The following is a 16099-nucleotide window of genomic DNA, read 5'->3' as shown; positions in this document are numbered from 1 at the left end:
TGTAAATAGCTTCCAACACTGCATGAACTTGATTGTCTCATATGATGAAAGAAAAAAACCTGCATACCTGTTTTAACCTTGCAAGTTCTTTCAAAGCTCTTGCCCACTGTTGTTTGTAGTGAAGCTTTGACTTGGTAGCTGACTCCAACTTTCTTTCAAGTTCAACCTAAAAGCAATTAAAACCGTATCAGCTGAAGCAATAACAGCAGTAACAATCACTGAAAGATGTATATATACAAAGGGTCTGGTTTAAGAAAAGTGTTTATGTAGTGTAACATACAACATCATCTAAAGCTGTTATATAATGTAACATAAATATTATGGCACATGAACATTTTCTTGTTTAAAATATAGCTTTATTTTTATTGGATAGCTGTCTATACAAAAGAAAAAGATTAGTTATTAGCACTAAATCTACTGATGTAACCTTTTAAATTTAAGATTCTCAAATTAGTAACCTCCCCTCTCCACCCCCCCCCCCCCACACACACCCTCTCTTTTCTAAAGTAAGATTATAAACTCTAATTTAACAGGAACGTTGATGGACAAATCTTGCACAAATCTTGCCTTTAAAAGGTGTATACCTTATTTTTTTTCCTTTCCTGGAGCTGATCAAGATGTGTTACATTCTTTCCTCTGAAATACACCTCTGTTCTAACCATTCTTTAAAATATATGTATACGTTTTGGGTATCTCTGGTTTTAGTCTAAACAATAAATCTTAAAAACATGTTATACAATTCACCAAAAATAATTCATTGCATTGTGCAAAAAATATTCCAGTACTAAAACGCATATGAAAATAGGTATGAACTACACAACATGGTTACCTGAAAAATGAAGCGTTTCGATTAAAAAACCTGAAACAGTATTTTTTTTAATTGGACAAGGACTATTTAGCACTAGATTTGTGAAGATTTTTTTTTTAAATGAAAAGTAAGCCTAACAATATTTTAGTTAGGAATTTAAGAAGTCTGTACAAGCAATTATTTTGAATCACCTGCTTGCATTATTACAAGCTATTCAACCATACAGTAATATCCAGACTAACTACACACTATATGAGTGCATTTTGTGCAAAAAAGCATGGTATAATTTTTTCAGAATAATCTATTTTACTCAGACCTTTCAATAATTCTGGGCATAATTAAAACCACAGATATGGGCATCTTAAGTAGAATATCCTCTACTGAAGGCATGTGCAGCATATGAACAAATCAACTTTTGATGGTAATTCCATTCCACGGATAAGTAACCTATCTGTTTTCAGAAATACTTAAAAAGAAACACTCAGTCTCAATCAACCCTTACAAGAAACTCTTCTTAAACTTTATGAATAGAAAGCTCAGAGTCCCAAGTACAAATCATGGCACTAATAATGCATTTGACCTATTTAAGGTCAGTTTTTCCTGCCTTAGCCTCACCACAGCTTCCTCTACAGAAATAAGACCACTGTTGGCCTTAACTCTGTGCGAATATTTAGTTGAAGACATTGTTGGAAAAAGTAAAACAAAATGGACAAGATAGCCAGGTTCATGCTTTGTGACAGTTTTTAAAGACTAAAAAAATTCAAGATACCTTTTCTAAAGTGAGGAGATTTATTTCCGACTGTAGTTGGATTTCTGGTTTACTACTTTGCTGTTCTTTGTATTGCTGGAACTCCTTCTCCAAAATTTTATGCTTATTTTCTGCTTCATAAAGCTACGTTAAAACAGATACAAAACAGATACTAGGAGTTACACACAATTAATAATTTCTTGATGATGCCATACAGCAATATTTTAATAAGAAAAAAAATTAAACATGATCTTTGCTTTGTACTGGAAAGAAAAAACAAGTCTCTCCTCATACAAAACAGATTTATAAACACTTCTGTTCACATTTCTAAAATAGACTTGCAAAAGAAATGCAGAACACAAAACTATTTAGATTTACACACAACTTTTAAAGAATGCTAGTGTTATCTGCTGTATTAAGTTTTATTACTGACTCGCTTTCACAAGCATAACTAGGAATGTCTGGGAGAGGAAACAACTAATACTTTGTACAGCCAAATAATGATGTAAAAGGTTGAAAAAAAGACTTCAGCGACTAACGACTTAATGCATGTACCTCTATCCTCACTATTTCCAGACTTTCACAAAGATACCATAAAAAAGAGAGCTTTGATTTTCATCTTAAAATGGGTAATTTGAAAAATGTAGCCTATATGATTGTATTACTTTGCTACAAAAAACTATGTAAGTTAAATGCTTAATAGCTACTTTTTTCATTATACTGTATTAATAACATTGAAAAAACATCTAATAAGAGAGCTTTAATGATAGAATGATATAACAGAAGAAGAATAAAGGTTACGCAACCAGAAAGCCCTTAATACACCTGACAAAAGTGATGCGTTCCACTACAGAATTGATAACAACTGCAACTTGTTTTATCTTTAACTACTTAATGCAAATGTTTCCTGAATTGTATCTAAGTTTAGAAAACTGGGTGAAAATGCTTCAGAAAATTCATTTGTTTAAAAGCCTACAACTTCTTTTATTAGTACATCATATGTTTCAGTTCCCTGATCTTCTAATTGAGTCACCTCAATAATTCTTCCACAAGAAATTTCTGCACTTTCTATGGAATTTATTTGTATAAAATTGATGTAAGAATGCAAAGATGCCGTATAAGAAACCATACAAAAACAGTTCACTGCAGTTATTTTTCCACAGAAAAAGATGGCAGCCAACTTTGACAGATACTATTGTTTCTTGACAATATTTTTACCAATTTCTTTTTAAAAAACACAGGCATATGGCCATGATGTCAATGATAAGAACAGCAGCCAGTTTCATCAGCTGTGAAAAACGCAAACTAACCCTAGAACTTCCACATTAATGTTTAATTATTGTTTGTTTCTGCAAATGCTTTAAAAAATGGAATTTCTCACGAGACCTCAGACTGCAGACTGTTAGGGTAGTGCACAAATCATACAAAAGCACAACTTCTCTATTCAGAGAATAAAAGTGATATTCTTCAAAGTGGATGGTTCAGAAACTAATCTCTTGTACATGGTAGGGCTCATCTCCGAACAAGTTAGATATTTAGAAACCTCTACAGATCTTCATGTGAAAATTGTGTAAATACACATCTCTTTCAAACTAACGGGTAAGGGATGAATTAGTGTATATGCCTTAGAATTCTTCCACTTTACTCCAGAATGTTCTTTGTTAAAAGCAAAACAAAAAAAACAATCAAAAAGGTAGGATAATAAGACTGTCAGAGCTGGTAGCAATAGGAAAATTCTGCCTGTGCACATTAAAAACTGAGTTATCCCACAGTGAGGCTCTACAGAGAGGGACAAACCATCCTAACCCCCCAACAAAACAAGGAGGTTTGTTGTCTCATGAAGACTAAGTGGAACAACTGCATCATACTGAAGCACAAAGGGCGATTCAAAATAGTAGGAATGGCACGGGAAGAATTAGGATGATCAGCTAGAAAGCATAACTTTAATACAAGGTAAGACAAAACACAGTGATGCTCATGTTTGGAAATTGAGTATGACAGACCTATGAAATCATGAACTGCATGTAACACAGGCACTTAAAGCTTCTTGCTTAATATGAATGAGTAATCCTTAAATGAACATGAGATTTTTTTTTTTTTTTTAAATAGCACAAACTACAGAACTCACTGACACAGGATATTGCAATTCTAAAAGCAAAATTTTTTAAAAAGGGATCAGATGAGTTAACGAATACTTTCACTGATGGCTAGTAAATACTAAATGCAACCTCTCAGTCAGGTTATATGTAACTCAATGGTAATCCTAGTTGTAGCAAGACTATTTTCTGCTTGTCCTTTGTTATTTTTTTTTACACCTCAAAATCCAGCCATTGCTGCAACAGAACTGTTGGTCTGATAAGTACGTCTGTTTTGGTAAACACCAAAGCAAGTACCTCCCATACATAAACTAAGTACTTTGAAAAATACTTAACTATTACTAAGATCTAATATACTTATATTAAGTTTCTAAACATTGTAGCTGCTTCAGAAAAAGCTGATAGTAACTTGAAGTTTCATAGAATTCTTTAACAGCCAACAAAAAAATAATTAGGCAAGTCTTGCCATTAGTGTAAAAGATAGCATGCAGGACAACAGAACATAGCATAAATTTTCCTGGTTTAATTAAAGTTCCATTATCAAAACAGAAGATCATAACATCAAGATAATTTCCCCACCCCCAAAGATGGCAAAGTGATTTTTTTTTTTGCAATGGAATCATAAAATGAACTGCAAAGTCAAGCTTCCTAGATATTCTCATATACATTAATTTTTAACAATTTATTAAAAAGTTACTGAACTGTACACTGCAGTTCTACAAACAACATATGCTTGTAATCGCAGTTTGATTTTCAGCATTTACAAGATGAAATTATAATCACTGCATTGCAAACTGGCCCTACTATGAAGCAAGATTGACAGAGGTGGATCCAGCATGTAGTTCACTGAACAGCTAGGGATAAAGTATTTCCCAAGTTGCCTCAATACAGCTAGCTGCTCAACATCCTTATTTAAAATAATAAAAAACTTAAATGGTAGAGACTAAACATTTAAATGCACATACCTGCTGCTGTAGGCGAAGCTTGTCTTCTTCCATCTGTTTGATTTTTGACCTTTCTAGCTCAATTTGGTGAGCACATTCTTCTCTGGCACGCCGCACAGAATCCTGTAACTCCTGCTTATTTCGTTCATGCTCTGCTTGCAACTCCTTCTTTACTCTTTGAAGCTTAAAAATGAGACAGCTACATCAATTCATACATTTGGAATCTTTATTTTAAGAGTCTCTTAAAATTGCTATTACTCATTCATGACAAGTTATCTATTTTAGAAATTAAGCACTAGAATTGCATTGTTACCTACACATTTGATATATCCCCTTTTGTTGGCTTTCAGATTAACTAATCATCTTCAAATTCATGTATTTGGCCTACAAGTATATTGTTACTTGACTACTAAAAACAGGGCTATTGGTATCTCTTACTTTCTAAATCAGATTACAAACAGAATTTAATTTCCTACTAAAATAAAAAAAAGTTAAAAATCTCTTCACTGCAGGAAACATGAAGTTACTCCTACAGCCAAGAAAATGTCTTTCGTTCAGTAGGATCTCACACTTCAAAATGAGTGCAGTGAAAAAATTTCTTAGTGAGCTTACCAGGAAAACCATCCTTGACATGTTTGAACTTTTTCGGGATGTTACTAGCCTATTTACTATCTGAATATAAACTCCAAATTGACCATTTTGTCCCCTCAAACTGTAATTGTGAACTCCTATCATTTTTTCTAGATGCCTGTGGAATCCACAGATTTTCATTATCTCTAAACCCTCAAGTAAGAATCTCACTACATTTAGAACAAGTTTCGAGACAAACACGTATGAGAATCAAAATAAACACTTTTATTCAGACTGAAATGCATCCAAATTTAATTACCAGATTTTGTGCGTTGAAGTTATAGGTAAAGTCAGATAGTTTACAGCACAAACTACATCCTGAGGAGAATAAAGAGATTCTGAGTAAAGAACTGGAAACAGGTTCAACCTGCCAGTGCCTCTGTTGGGAATTGTAGCTTCGTTCTCAAGCAAAGGAGGGATTCCTATGATAAAGAGGCTGAGCTGAGCTACAGGAAAAAAAAAGAGTTCACTGGACTGCTAAGTCACCACAACAGTCTACCTATATAATTGTGAGACTGTTCTGAAGTTTCTGAAGTAGGTAAACAGGAAGTTTCTTTTCTCTCTTTCCATATGCTTTCCATATATAGCTTTCCTGAGGACTCATCTTGCTCCCTAGATGTGGGGTGTTCAATGAGATCCAGAAACAGTGGTAGCTACTGGTTTCTCCCTCATCTTCTTTGGTCCTGTGACTATCAAAAAATACAAAATAGGAATTCTATCAAATTTCTGGATGACAAAATTTGGACAATTGCAGTTCTTCCCAGCATTCCTTGGCACCTCCTATTTGTTTCAGTGGTAGATCTAGCAATTACTGTTTGAAGTAAGGCACTCTTGTACACATGGAAAATGTTTACTATGATAGATTACTAGACATAATTGAGATATAATGATGTTATATAAATCTCTCCACTGACACTAATTCTGTTAAGAAAACAAAGTTTACAGTTCTATACTTGTAACAAATCACTCACGAGTTTGCTGAACTTCTATTTCACTAAATATGTATAGAGGTAACAAACATTTAGCTTGAAATTATTAGTGCTCACCTGTGCATTGGTATGAATGTTGCTCTTTTAGTTCTTATACACAGGTCATAACTGCCTCCATATGAAAGAATGGATAGAAAGATCTCAATCAAAAAAGTGACCAAACAACTTTTACCTCTGATTCAGCACTAAAAAGATGTCGCTCTCGCTTATCTAGATCTCTCAAGGTTTTCTGAAGTTGTTCTTCCAAAACAGTATATTCTGCTACCTTTATGAAAACAAACAAAACATTTTCTTGCAATAAAAATTAGGCTTTAGACAGCTGAAGAATTTAAAATTGTTTCTTGTTTGATATAAAACATGGACAACATTTGGTTCACAAGTTTACATACAAAACAAATCTCCAGCTTTCAAGCATGAAATCATGGTGGAGAGCTTTTCTTTTATTAGCGAAAATAGGTTAGTATGCTCCAATTGGACTGCTGAAGATTTTGACCGTGCAAGCAAGAGGCAAGCAAAGCTGAAAATCCACTAGAGTCAGCAAGCTAACCTACAGGATTCGTAACAAATATTCTGTCTACACATCATCATAAAAAGGTAAACAACCTAGCAATTTCTAGTTCAAAATTAAACAGATGTACCACTAGCCTTGGTGTTCAAATGAAGTAAAAGACTTCTGATTTTAATTTTTGTACTGTTGTCTAAATGCATATACACCTCTAAGTTGTAAGGACTTATCACAGACCCTTTGTTGTTATAGTCAAAGTACCTTGTCAAATTTTGCAGTAATGAGATTTATGAGACTTTTCAGCAAGTATATAAACTAGTTTCCTTACCTTCTTCTTCACTAATGCCTCTCTCTCTCTGTCTCTTTTCTTCCATTCTTCTGCAAGTGCTTGCATATGGGCCATCTCCTTCTTTTTAAGCTTTTAATAAAAGGAAAAAAGTTCCTAAACAGAAACTCAAACCAAAATTGTTGATAGCACAACTTTTACAGAGAGTACTAACAGAATTAAGCCTCGAGCAGAAGTAAAAAAAAAGTTTTACAAGTTTTACACTGACTTATTATAACTCAGATGATTTTGATAAAGATATTTCTTATTCTTAAAAACAAATTGTGAAGCCAGCATAAGTTTGAGAAAAATATACCAACTAATAGAAACTATATTCTCACTCTTAACCAAGATGAGGCTGTAACAATACCTATCTTCACTTTTGAAGGAAACATTTACAGGATAAGTGGAATGACTTAAAGAGTGGAAGAACAGCAGTAGAGTGACAGAATAAATAAATGTATAGTTAATATTTAGCAGCAATAACTTGCACATTGAATATCTACTGCATTTCATAAATCATGAAAGAGAGTTGTGACAGGGAAGTTTTGTATTTTACTACCAGTAAATACTTCAATCATTTAATACTAAAGAATTACTATTCTGCGTTAAGGTTATGGAAGATATTTGTGTACATCTCCAATGTTTTAATGTATGTGAGCAAAATGCTGCTCTTACTTGAAACAGTGACAAAGTTTAAGAAAAAATACAGCTAATATTCCTCCCACCAATTTTGCCACAGCTTCTCCAGATAGTTGGGAAGTTTAGGAAGTAGGAGTAAAAACCTGATTTTCAAAAATGTCTTCTTGCATTTCCTTCCACATTTCTAACTCCAGTGCTGCTTTGTATTCAAGAGTTTCTCGAGGTTCTGGCTGGTTTTCTGGGACACAATGAGGCTGAGTATGAGGGGCATGCCACTGCTGACCAGCACCTACACACTGACATAACAGTGGATTTTTAGTTAGAAAACCAACATTTCAAAGAGTTCAAGGAAAGATACTAAAATTAATGCAAAATTTACTTGAGAAGAATCTGACACCAGAACTTCATGCATTTTCACAAGCCCGTAGTCTTCCAAAGTGATGGCATATAGAAGCTCTGCTACTCTGTTGCCTGACCTGAAAATTGCATTAGAATGAAAAACAGTCAAAAATACTCAAAGTGTTCTGTAAGACATATAAAGCAACAAAGCTGAATTGCTAAAAGGTTCTGTGTAATTTCAGGCGACTGTTGTGAAAGTCTCTGACAACACAACCCAGCTCTCCCATATATATAGTTAACAAGTACAGATTTGTATAACTATAATAAGCTTTTCTGACCTTAACAACTTGTAACTGGGAACCTATTTAACTATCAGTTTGTCACAACTGACTCATCCTTGTAAGAACAGAATGATACAGATATTGTACCTGTAGTCATAAGTCTGTTTAACAAGTCTACCTCTTGAAAGTATTTTGCTACTGAATTCATTTAAGATACTCAATTTCATTAGTCCTGTATTAGTGGTGTTAGTTAACTATAAGCTTCCGGTGTCAGGTGACTTAATATATTGTGGATAACATCATTTGTGCTAATCCATCCTTGGATTCCTAAAAAAAATCCCATTTCTAGATGCTTCAGCACAGACAACTGACAGCTTTAAATCCACTTAGAGGGGGCCTTATGGTAAGTATGGTAAATATCTGTCCTAGTACAGTGAGAAAGCGTCCAGACAAATATTTTAATTAATTTGTCACCTCTGAACTCTGCAGAAAACTACCTTTTCATCTTAGTAATAAGTTTAGAGAAAATACACAGATGAATCACCGAACTGAAAATTATCACTAGTCTGACACAAAAGTATTATTACAACATAGACCTGTAAATGGTCAGAAATAATGCTATCATTTCAGTTATAACTATATGATGGTGTAAAGGCAGTGACGCAATCTCTCAAAACCTGGAAACTGCAGTTTGTGACAAAAAGCTTCAGGAATTAACCAGTGAAGTTTCTTCCACAGAAATCTCTTCTTCCAGTAAATATAAAAAGACAACACATTTTTACAACGGTGCAATCATTTACACTATCATCCTTTTTCAAGGGAACGAGGGTCTACATTAATTTATGCAAAGTGCAAGTAAGTTACTGCATTGAGTTATTACAACTTTCTATCAGTCACTAATAAAAAACAAGATTCAGGGTAACAGACCTCAGAATTCTGAATAAAGTCAGTTAACATACCTGTCTAGCTTTGCTCTTGTTGGTATAAGATTTTCTATACTGGTATCAGAACAGCAAAACAGAGCCAATTACATGAATTTGAGAATGCCATCTAGTGGTTTTGTGCAAAAGCAGGCTTTATTTCAGCTATTTTAGCAAACTTATTTGTTAAAGTATCAACCTTAGTGGCCACTGAGATCATGATTCACTGAGATCATCATTAACTCTTTCCTGGAAGATCAGCAGCTATTCACAATTCTTAAGTAACTTACTCAGTAAAGTCCCTCATTGCATTTGATTGGCTATTTATTTCTTTGATCTGTCTGTAAAACTTACCCAAGATCATTATTATACGATATAAACCAGAGATTTACTCTAGTATCAATGCGGGATTGCACAATACATCTGTGGCAATTAAACTTTTAATGTTTTGGATGCCTACTCCCAACTCCACCGCACCGTAAACACCCTTATTCACCAATTCAGTTAGCACTCTACTAGAAATATTTTCTATACAGGTTTCAGTCATCCAATTTAAAGCACTGTCTCACAAATGTGAGCTATTAGGAGACAAACTTCAGTGCAAGGATGGGGGTAAATGGGTAAGGGACCGATGTGAAAGTGATGAATTTGTGTTCTGTGAAACTGTAGAGTGAAATGTCAAATGAGGAAAGCAATCACCATTCTGCTGGCCTCAGAGTGAAAAGCTCAGGTTAAAAAAATGCTAAGTTTAAAGGACATATAAAAGATTTAACTTTGTTATTCTCTCTGTTCCTTTGTTTCCCAAACTGTTCACTTGCCAGACAAAAATACAGATTTGGCTTCATCTAAAACCATGTGAGCTTACAACTGATTTCCAAAATACTTACAGATCACCAAAAACATTTTACATTTAAAAATAAATAGTATTTTCTTCAAATAATACCATCCCACTTTTTGAGATCTCTCAATTCTGTTGATAGCCACTATTCTGTTTTAATTTCAGGCTTCTTCATTTCAATTTGGTATCTTATTCTCCAGAGCTCCTAATATGAAAACGAGCAAGCTGATATATTAACAGTAAGTTTTAATATATATGCATTGACAGAAATATTTATGTATAAATTTCCATAGGTTGTGCAAACCAGTTTTTACACAAGACAACCACTAATAATCCTAAGTGTCTGATTTTAAGATTCAATCACCAACATTTCTTACTTATTTTCTGCTTTTATCAAGAAAATCTAAGTGTTGCAAGTAATTGTTAAAAGGTGAAAAGAGTTATTTCTTTATCATGTTTTCTCTTGCAGGGCTACCAACGCAGCTACATAAACAAAACACAGCCTTTACAAGTAGTCTCAATTTCTTCAAATTTGTTTACCTTTTACCTTTCAAATTTATAAACACGGAAAGTTTAACCTTGTTCACAGAAATACTAAAATAGTTCTTCAAGGCTTGCTACAAAGAAAAAACTTTTAATTAGTTATTACCCTTGTGCTGCTGTGACACTGACTGTTTCATTGAAAGTCTGACGCCAACATTGTTCACCATTACCACCCAAGAAACGGGTTTTTTCTGACGCCAGAACATTTGAAAGCTGAAGTCTTGCAATCCCTAGAAGCATGTCTTTAGTTGTTTTATCCTTGTGCCACAACTCGACCAGCAGAGGTAATCTGAAACATGGAAATTATTTTCATGTCAGTCACCAACAGAAGAGGAATGGGACCTCATGTTCAAAAAGTCAATTCCAATCTCAGTGCTGGTCAAAGTGTCAAAATGATAGAGGCTCACCGATTTTCAGAGGAATGAGATTCACAAACTTTGTCTTTCATCACTTACTTTGCTCAAGTTATCATTCTTTCCTGCATTTATTAGTAAGAACCACATTGCAATGAAAATGATTGACTGAATAATCTTAACAGACCTAGATCTTTGTTTATAAATACCTACATGTGAACATGTCACTGTCACTCACGGAATACATCTTCTGTGCTTTTCCTTTCAAAACACCACAATTACAATGATTCTTTTAATCCACATCTAAATCCCCTATCAAAAGCATGTGGGACTACTGGAAAAATTGTGTCAGAATTCACAACTCAACTGTACTCAGCTTTCCAGGTTTTCTTATTTCCAAAGATTTCAGACGGCCATCATGTTAAAAAAAGAAATACAAAGCCAAAAGTCTTCAACTGGAATAAATATGCTTTGTTAGAAGCACTATCAAGCCTTTAATTTACAAGCTTACAACAGCAGCAAGCAATGATCCCTGCATAAGTACTCAGAGATAAAACCAGGAATTTGAGTCCTCATCTTTCAAAATAATGAAGGAATGGGAAGAGAAGTGCATTAAATATTCACATTGATTCCTTACTAAGTCCTCAAACTGAAGATCTTAAGTAAAATATTTGAAACTGACTGTATTTACAATGAAAGATAAAAAACATTCAAGCTAATTAAGATAAAAGAATGCAAGTTATCACCTGAAGAATGTATCTTGAAGCTGATGAGGTGTAGTTGCAAAGTCAAATGCACAGTAGGACTGTGGAAGAAAAACTTCCATGTTCTTCCTGATTTCTGTGGGTGGGCTTGTCATAATAGGTGCTGCACTGCCAAAGAAGGGATACGAGTACCTAATAAAAGCAATAACAAAAGCAGTCAAGTAACAGTTTAATAGACATTTTCTGCATAGACTTCTGCAAAAATAAGACTGACTTAGAATCCTTTTACTGAAACACAATTAGCATAAAAGTTAAAACTGCACAAATGTATTTAATAGTAGAACTCATCTCTCAAATACATGTTTTTGTTTACATCAGTACCCATCAAGCTTCACTTATATTTGCTGTTACTTTGATTAAAAAAGCTTTAGTAATCTGTATGGATGTTTATAAACTTGAACTATTCTTTTTAAATTAAAACTATTTCACATTTTATAAAATAATTGAAGGAAGAAGTATTGTACTCATATATGGATTGTTATTTGAAAACATTTTTAACTGTTTATAATTAAGACTTACCAATTACTGCTGTTGAACCAAAGTATAAATATATACCAAAATCACTTGAAAATCTGAGTCACATTTGAAGCATTTAGTTTTTAAATGCCCACAGTTCATCTGACTGAAACAGAAGATGCATCATTTTACAGATGTACAATGTGACCCAAAACTACTGTACTGGCAAATTGAGTTTGTAATAAACTACAAGGAGAGGTCAAGAACTTGTTGAACATTGATTTGCTTGAACTGACAATGCTAGCTGTCAGCTGAGTTGCTAAAAAATAAAAATAAATGCTGTATCAACAGCTACCACTTATAAAGTTTAACTGCTTAGGCAAATTTGTTAAGAGCTTGTTTAAACCTGAATTAAACAATGTTACATGCTGTTAAATGCAATTGTTCACCCTGCAACTGATTGTAGCTTTTAAGTGTTATGTTTTTCCTCTCTTTGATTTATTGCCACATACATCACTGACTAAAAACTGAAGTGCAAAAAAGTAAAAACCTATTTCTTATCCCTATTTTGAAAAAAAAATTTTTGAAGTCTTATCTGAATCTGCTTTTATGTGAAATTTATAGCCATTTTATGTTGTCTTCCACACACTATTTTATAGTGTAGCCTAAACTGAAAAATCAATAATGATAAAAATTTATTAGTTGTGTTTCGAAGTATTCCCCCCAAACCATCTTTTTGCCCTGTTCAAAAAAGCTTAAACTCCCTAAGAATCAAGAACAGATTTCCCAGTGACCAGCTAAAACTATATCCAACCAGACTGTCAAGACAAGTAGAAAGCAAATGTAGACCTTTACAACCACAATTATGTAACACCTTCAAACAGAATTATACATTAAAGATGTACACTGAAATGGCCCTAATGAAAACCAGAATACAAACTCTAACTGCTATGAACCACTGAATACATGTATGCTGTCAAGAGCTAAATATTATTCAAACGGGAATTATTCCCACCCCACCACCCCTGTAAAAAAAAAAAATAAATTAATTCCAGTATCTATGAACTTTTGACCCTAAATTCTACAGAAAACCTCGAAGAAGAGTAAGAAGCTGATAAAGAAAAGTCGCTCTCTTCACTAGCAGAGTAAAAAAAATAGACTAAACTAAAAAAACACAACATGAATGTAGAAATAAGGGCTTCAATGCCCTTAATTTTAACATCTTTTAGTCTTGACTCCTTCAATATAAATTAGCAGGGAGGAAAATATATTCTCTGGAGCTTGTACTCCAGAAGTACTCGCATACTTTTCTTTTGTATTGACAGCAGTAACAAGCTAATTTTTACATAATTTCTACAGAGTTGTTACAAACTAGCACTGAAATTTTGTACTTTTGTCTAAGGCACAAAATTCATGTATCCAATCCCCTTACTTAAAAAAAAAAAACTCCAAGAACCAGCGTAACCAAAATATGTTACTTCTCCCTAGTAAGATTTGAATCCTCCCTTTAATCCTAAAGAGGATTACTCATCTCCTAAAGACTGAATATCGACTTACTCCTCCTGGGCTCTGATGTTCAAGTGAGAAATATAATAAAAAACAGTCCAGGCAAACCGTTATATACCATCTTTAATACTGCAATTCTCAGAAGTTTAGTGATGAACTACTTGAACATCCTAAAGCATTCAGCTACTGATGACTCAAATAAGGCATCAGGCTGCAAACTGACTATAAAAATATTGTTTTGAGAAGAAAAACACTTATTACCAAGAACAAGATAAAAAATAAATCATACCTTAAAATGCAATTTATTGGAAAACCAACTTCCAGACCACGTATACTTCGTAAGTCTATTGAAAAGCAAAAATGGTGAGAGGCTGCTGGAATGACAATTTTCTGTGCTGACACAGGCTCAGAAGAACTGGATGCACCCATTGGGTTGGACTGAGATGCAGCTACTGGTGCAGCATCAGCTGAAAACACAGAAGAGAATGCGCATATTATTTGGGGCATAACAAATTATTAAAAACAATATATTTAACACATCTCATTTTGTACGGAAGTACAAATAGGTTACTTCCTGAAAGATTTCAATTCCTTGTAGTGCAAACCAATACTAAAATAACATTGAAAAGTAGCCACTCTAAATTACTGATTCTAAAAAAAAATAATATACTTTAAATCTTCTTGAAGAAATAAACATATTACAGAACTTTTAAGTTTTAAAGCTATGCAAGTGTATTTTACTCCATGAAATTTAAAGACTAGTATCTAACATACTGCATAACTCTGCAGAACTGAATAAGACTTGAGTTTCAATAGTTTGCTTAACTGTTCCTAGCCAAACTGGGGACACACAGAAGAGGCAGGCTTATAAAAAAAATATAGTAATTTAGTTTTCTTTGAATTAACTAATCAATTTAGTTTGGAACTGAAAGGGACAGAGCACCTGGTCAACTACAGAACTCGTGTAAGAAAGCACCAACTATTGCTCCCAGGCTAAGGGTTAATTTGAAATAAAAACTGAACTGCTCTAACTAGGTCTGCAAAGCACATCTGCTCATGCATGCACTTTGACAGGATTGCCCCTGTTGTTATACCTATTTTATAATTTGGGCAACAGAAACCCTACTGTAAGTGGCCTGTTCAATTGTATCAAGTCAATCACAGAAGTAATCCAGATTTTTCAAGTACTTAAACTGGGGCCTTAGCCTCCCCACTACCTCTTTCAAAAAGCAAGATGTCAAACTACAAGTTTTACAGACATGGTCTCCAGAAGGCAACTCCTAGAAACATTTAAGACTAAGAAGAGAAAAAAGCAAGAATGGACAGAGGAGAGCTTCTGCCTTTTACTGATAGCTGTTCTGATCTAAGATGTTTCCACTGTTGTGGAAAAAAAAAATCATTACTAGCATTGACTGTTTTCCTGATGTTTTATGAAGTGCTTTGTTTACATTATCAACACAGAAAACTTCAATACTTCAATATCAGACAATCAGCATAATGTAGTAATGAAATTAAATCTTTTCAGTCATTTAGGTAAGAGTTTGTCACTAATTTGCTTTGTGCAATTAAATGGATGAGTAGAACTTCAAGGCTCTCACAGAGAACATAAAATTGCATACAGTCTTCAGTTAAAATTCATTTAAGTTGCTGCTATATTTAAATTCCACTCAATGTACTAACTGATTTTCATAAGTTATTTTGCATTACTGGAATTTTGCAGATCTGACAATAGTGGTGATTTTGTTCTGCTCTGCAATTTGAAAACTGGCATCTCTTCAGTGTACTCTTTGTTAACCTCTTTGCAAGTCTCAGTCACCAACCCTGAAAGATAATTGTAAAATTACAGGTTCTTCACCTTGCCAAAGCATAAGCACTAGTAAAGTTATTATGAGTAAAAAGCATAATTGGGATTTTCTCCCCCATGAAAATGAAAGTTTTGATACATTCTATATAAAGGATAATCCAAGCTTAGATAAGATCTATTAGAATTAAAAGAAACTTGTCTGAAATAGTTGATAAATCCTGAGAACAAGTTCTAGAGCACTGATTTTCCTCTGCAGAACTGGACCTCTTTAGGATCATCATCAAAACAACAGTGATACAAATACCATTAGAAAATAACTATTAGGCTTTATTTGTATACCATCTCTTAGGACTATGCATGCCCAGTAAAATTTAGCAAACAAGGATTATTTTGAGTATTATGCTTTCATTACTGCATTTCTTCCCCTCCTGTCTCTGCTTCTCAATTTCTCCCCCAGTCTACAAACTGAGTAAAACAGGGCAAAGCATGTATGTAACAATAAATGGTTTTCACCATTTATTTCATATAATACATTTCTTTAGAGTTTGAGCTTCCCTTAAAAATCCTGCATTTCCCCTACTGTTTTATTTAATACACTTGAACCTTAG

The 16099-nt window shown here is 33.8% G+C and overlaps 1 protein-coding gene across 8 annotated transcripts in view; it reads right to left on the bottom strand.

Moving 5' to 3' along the window:
• The window catches only part of CEP120 (centrosomal protein 120), a 62557-nt gene that overhangs the window by 34571 nt on the left and 11887 nt on the right, over window positions 1-16099 (bottom strand). For 4 of the 8 annotated variants that reach the window (XM_035566982.2, XM_050716203.1, XM_050716200.1 and 1 more), the window contains exons 9-19: window positions 15395-15508; window positions 13977-14154; window positions 11708-11857; window positions 10715-10897; window positions 8067-8163; window positions 7831-7983; window positions 7049-7138; window positions 6388-6480; window positions 4618-4779; window positions 1578-1700; window positions 68-166 (exon numbers count right to left, since the gene is read on the bottom strand). In XM_035566982.2, coding sequence (XP_035422875.1) covers window positions 68-166; window positions 1578-1700; window positions 4618-4779; window positions 6388-6480; window positions 7049-7138; window positions 7831-7983; window positions 8067-8163; window positions 10715-10897; window positions 11708-11857; window positions 13977-14154; window positions 15395-15508 — 1442 coding nt within the window. The remainder of the gene's footprint in view (window positions 1-67; window positions 167-1577; window positions 1701-4617; window positions 4780-6387; window positions 6481-7048; window positions 7139-7830; window positions 7984-8066; window positions 8164-10714; window positions 10898-11707; window positions 11858-13976; window positions 14155-15394; window positions 15509-16099) is intronic. The other 4 variants (XM_035566983.2, XM_035566984.2, XM_035566985.2 and 1 more) reach the window with 2 other exon arrangements.

Source organism: Cygnus atratus, chromosome Z (assembly GCF_013377495.2).
Source record: "Cygnus atratus isolate AKBS03 ecotype Queensland, Australia chromosome Z, CAtr_DNAZoo_HiC_assembly, whole genome shotgun sequence".
In the NCBI taxonomy this organism is placed as follows: Eukaryota; Metazoa; Chordata; class Aves; order Anseriformes; family Anatidae; genus Cygnus; species Cygnus atratus.
Note: the sequence above shows the minus strand (reverse complement) of the source record. Positions and strands in the feature narration are given on the sequence as shown.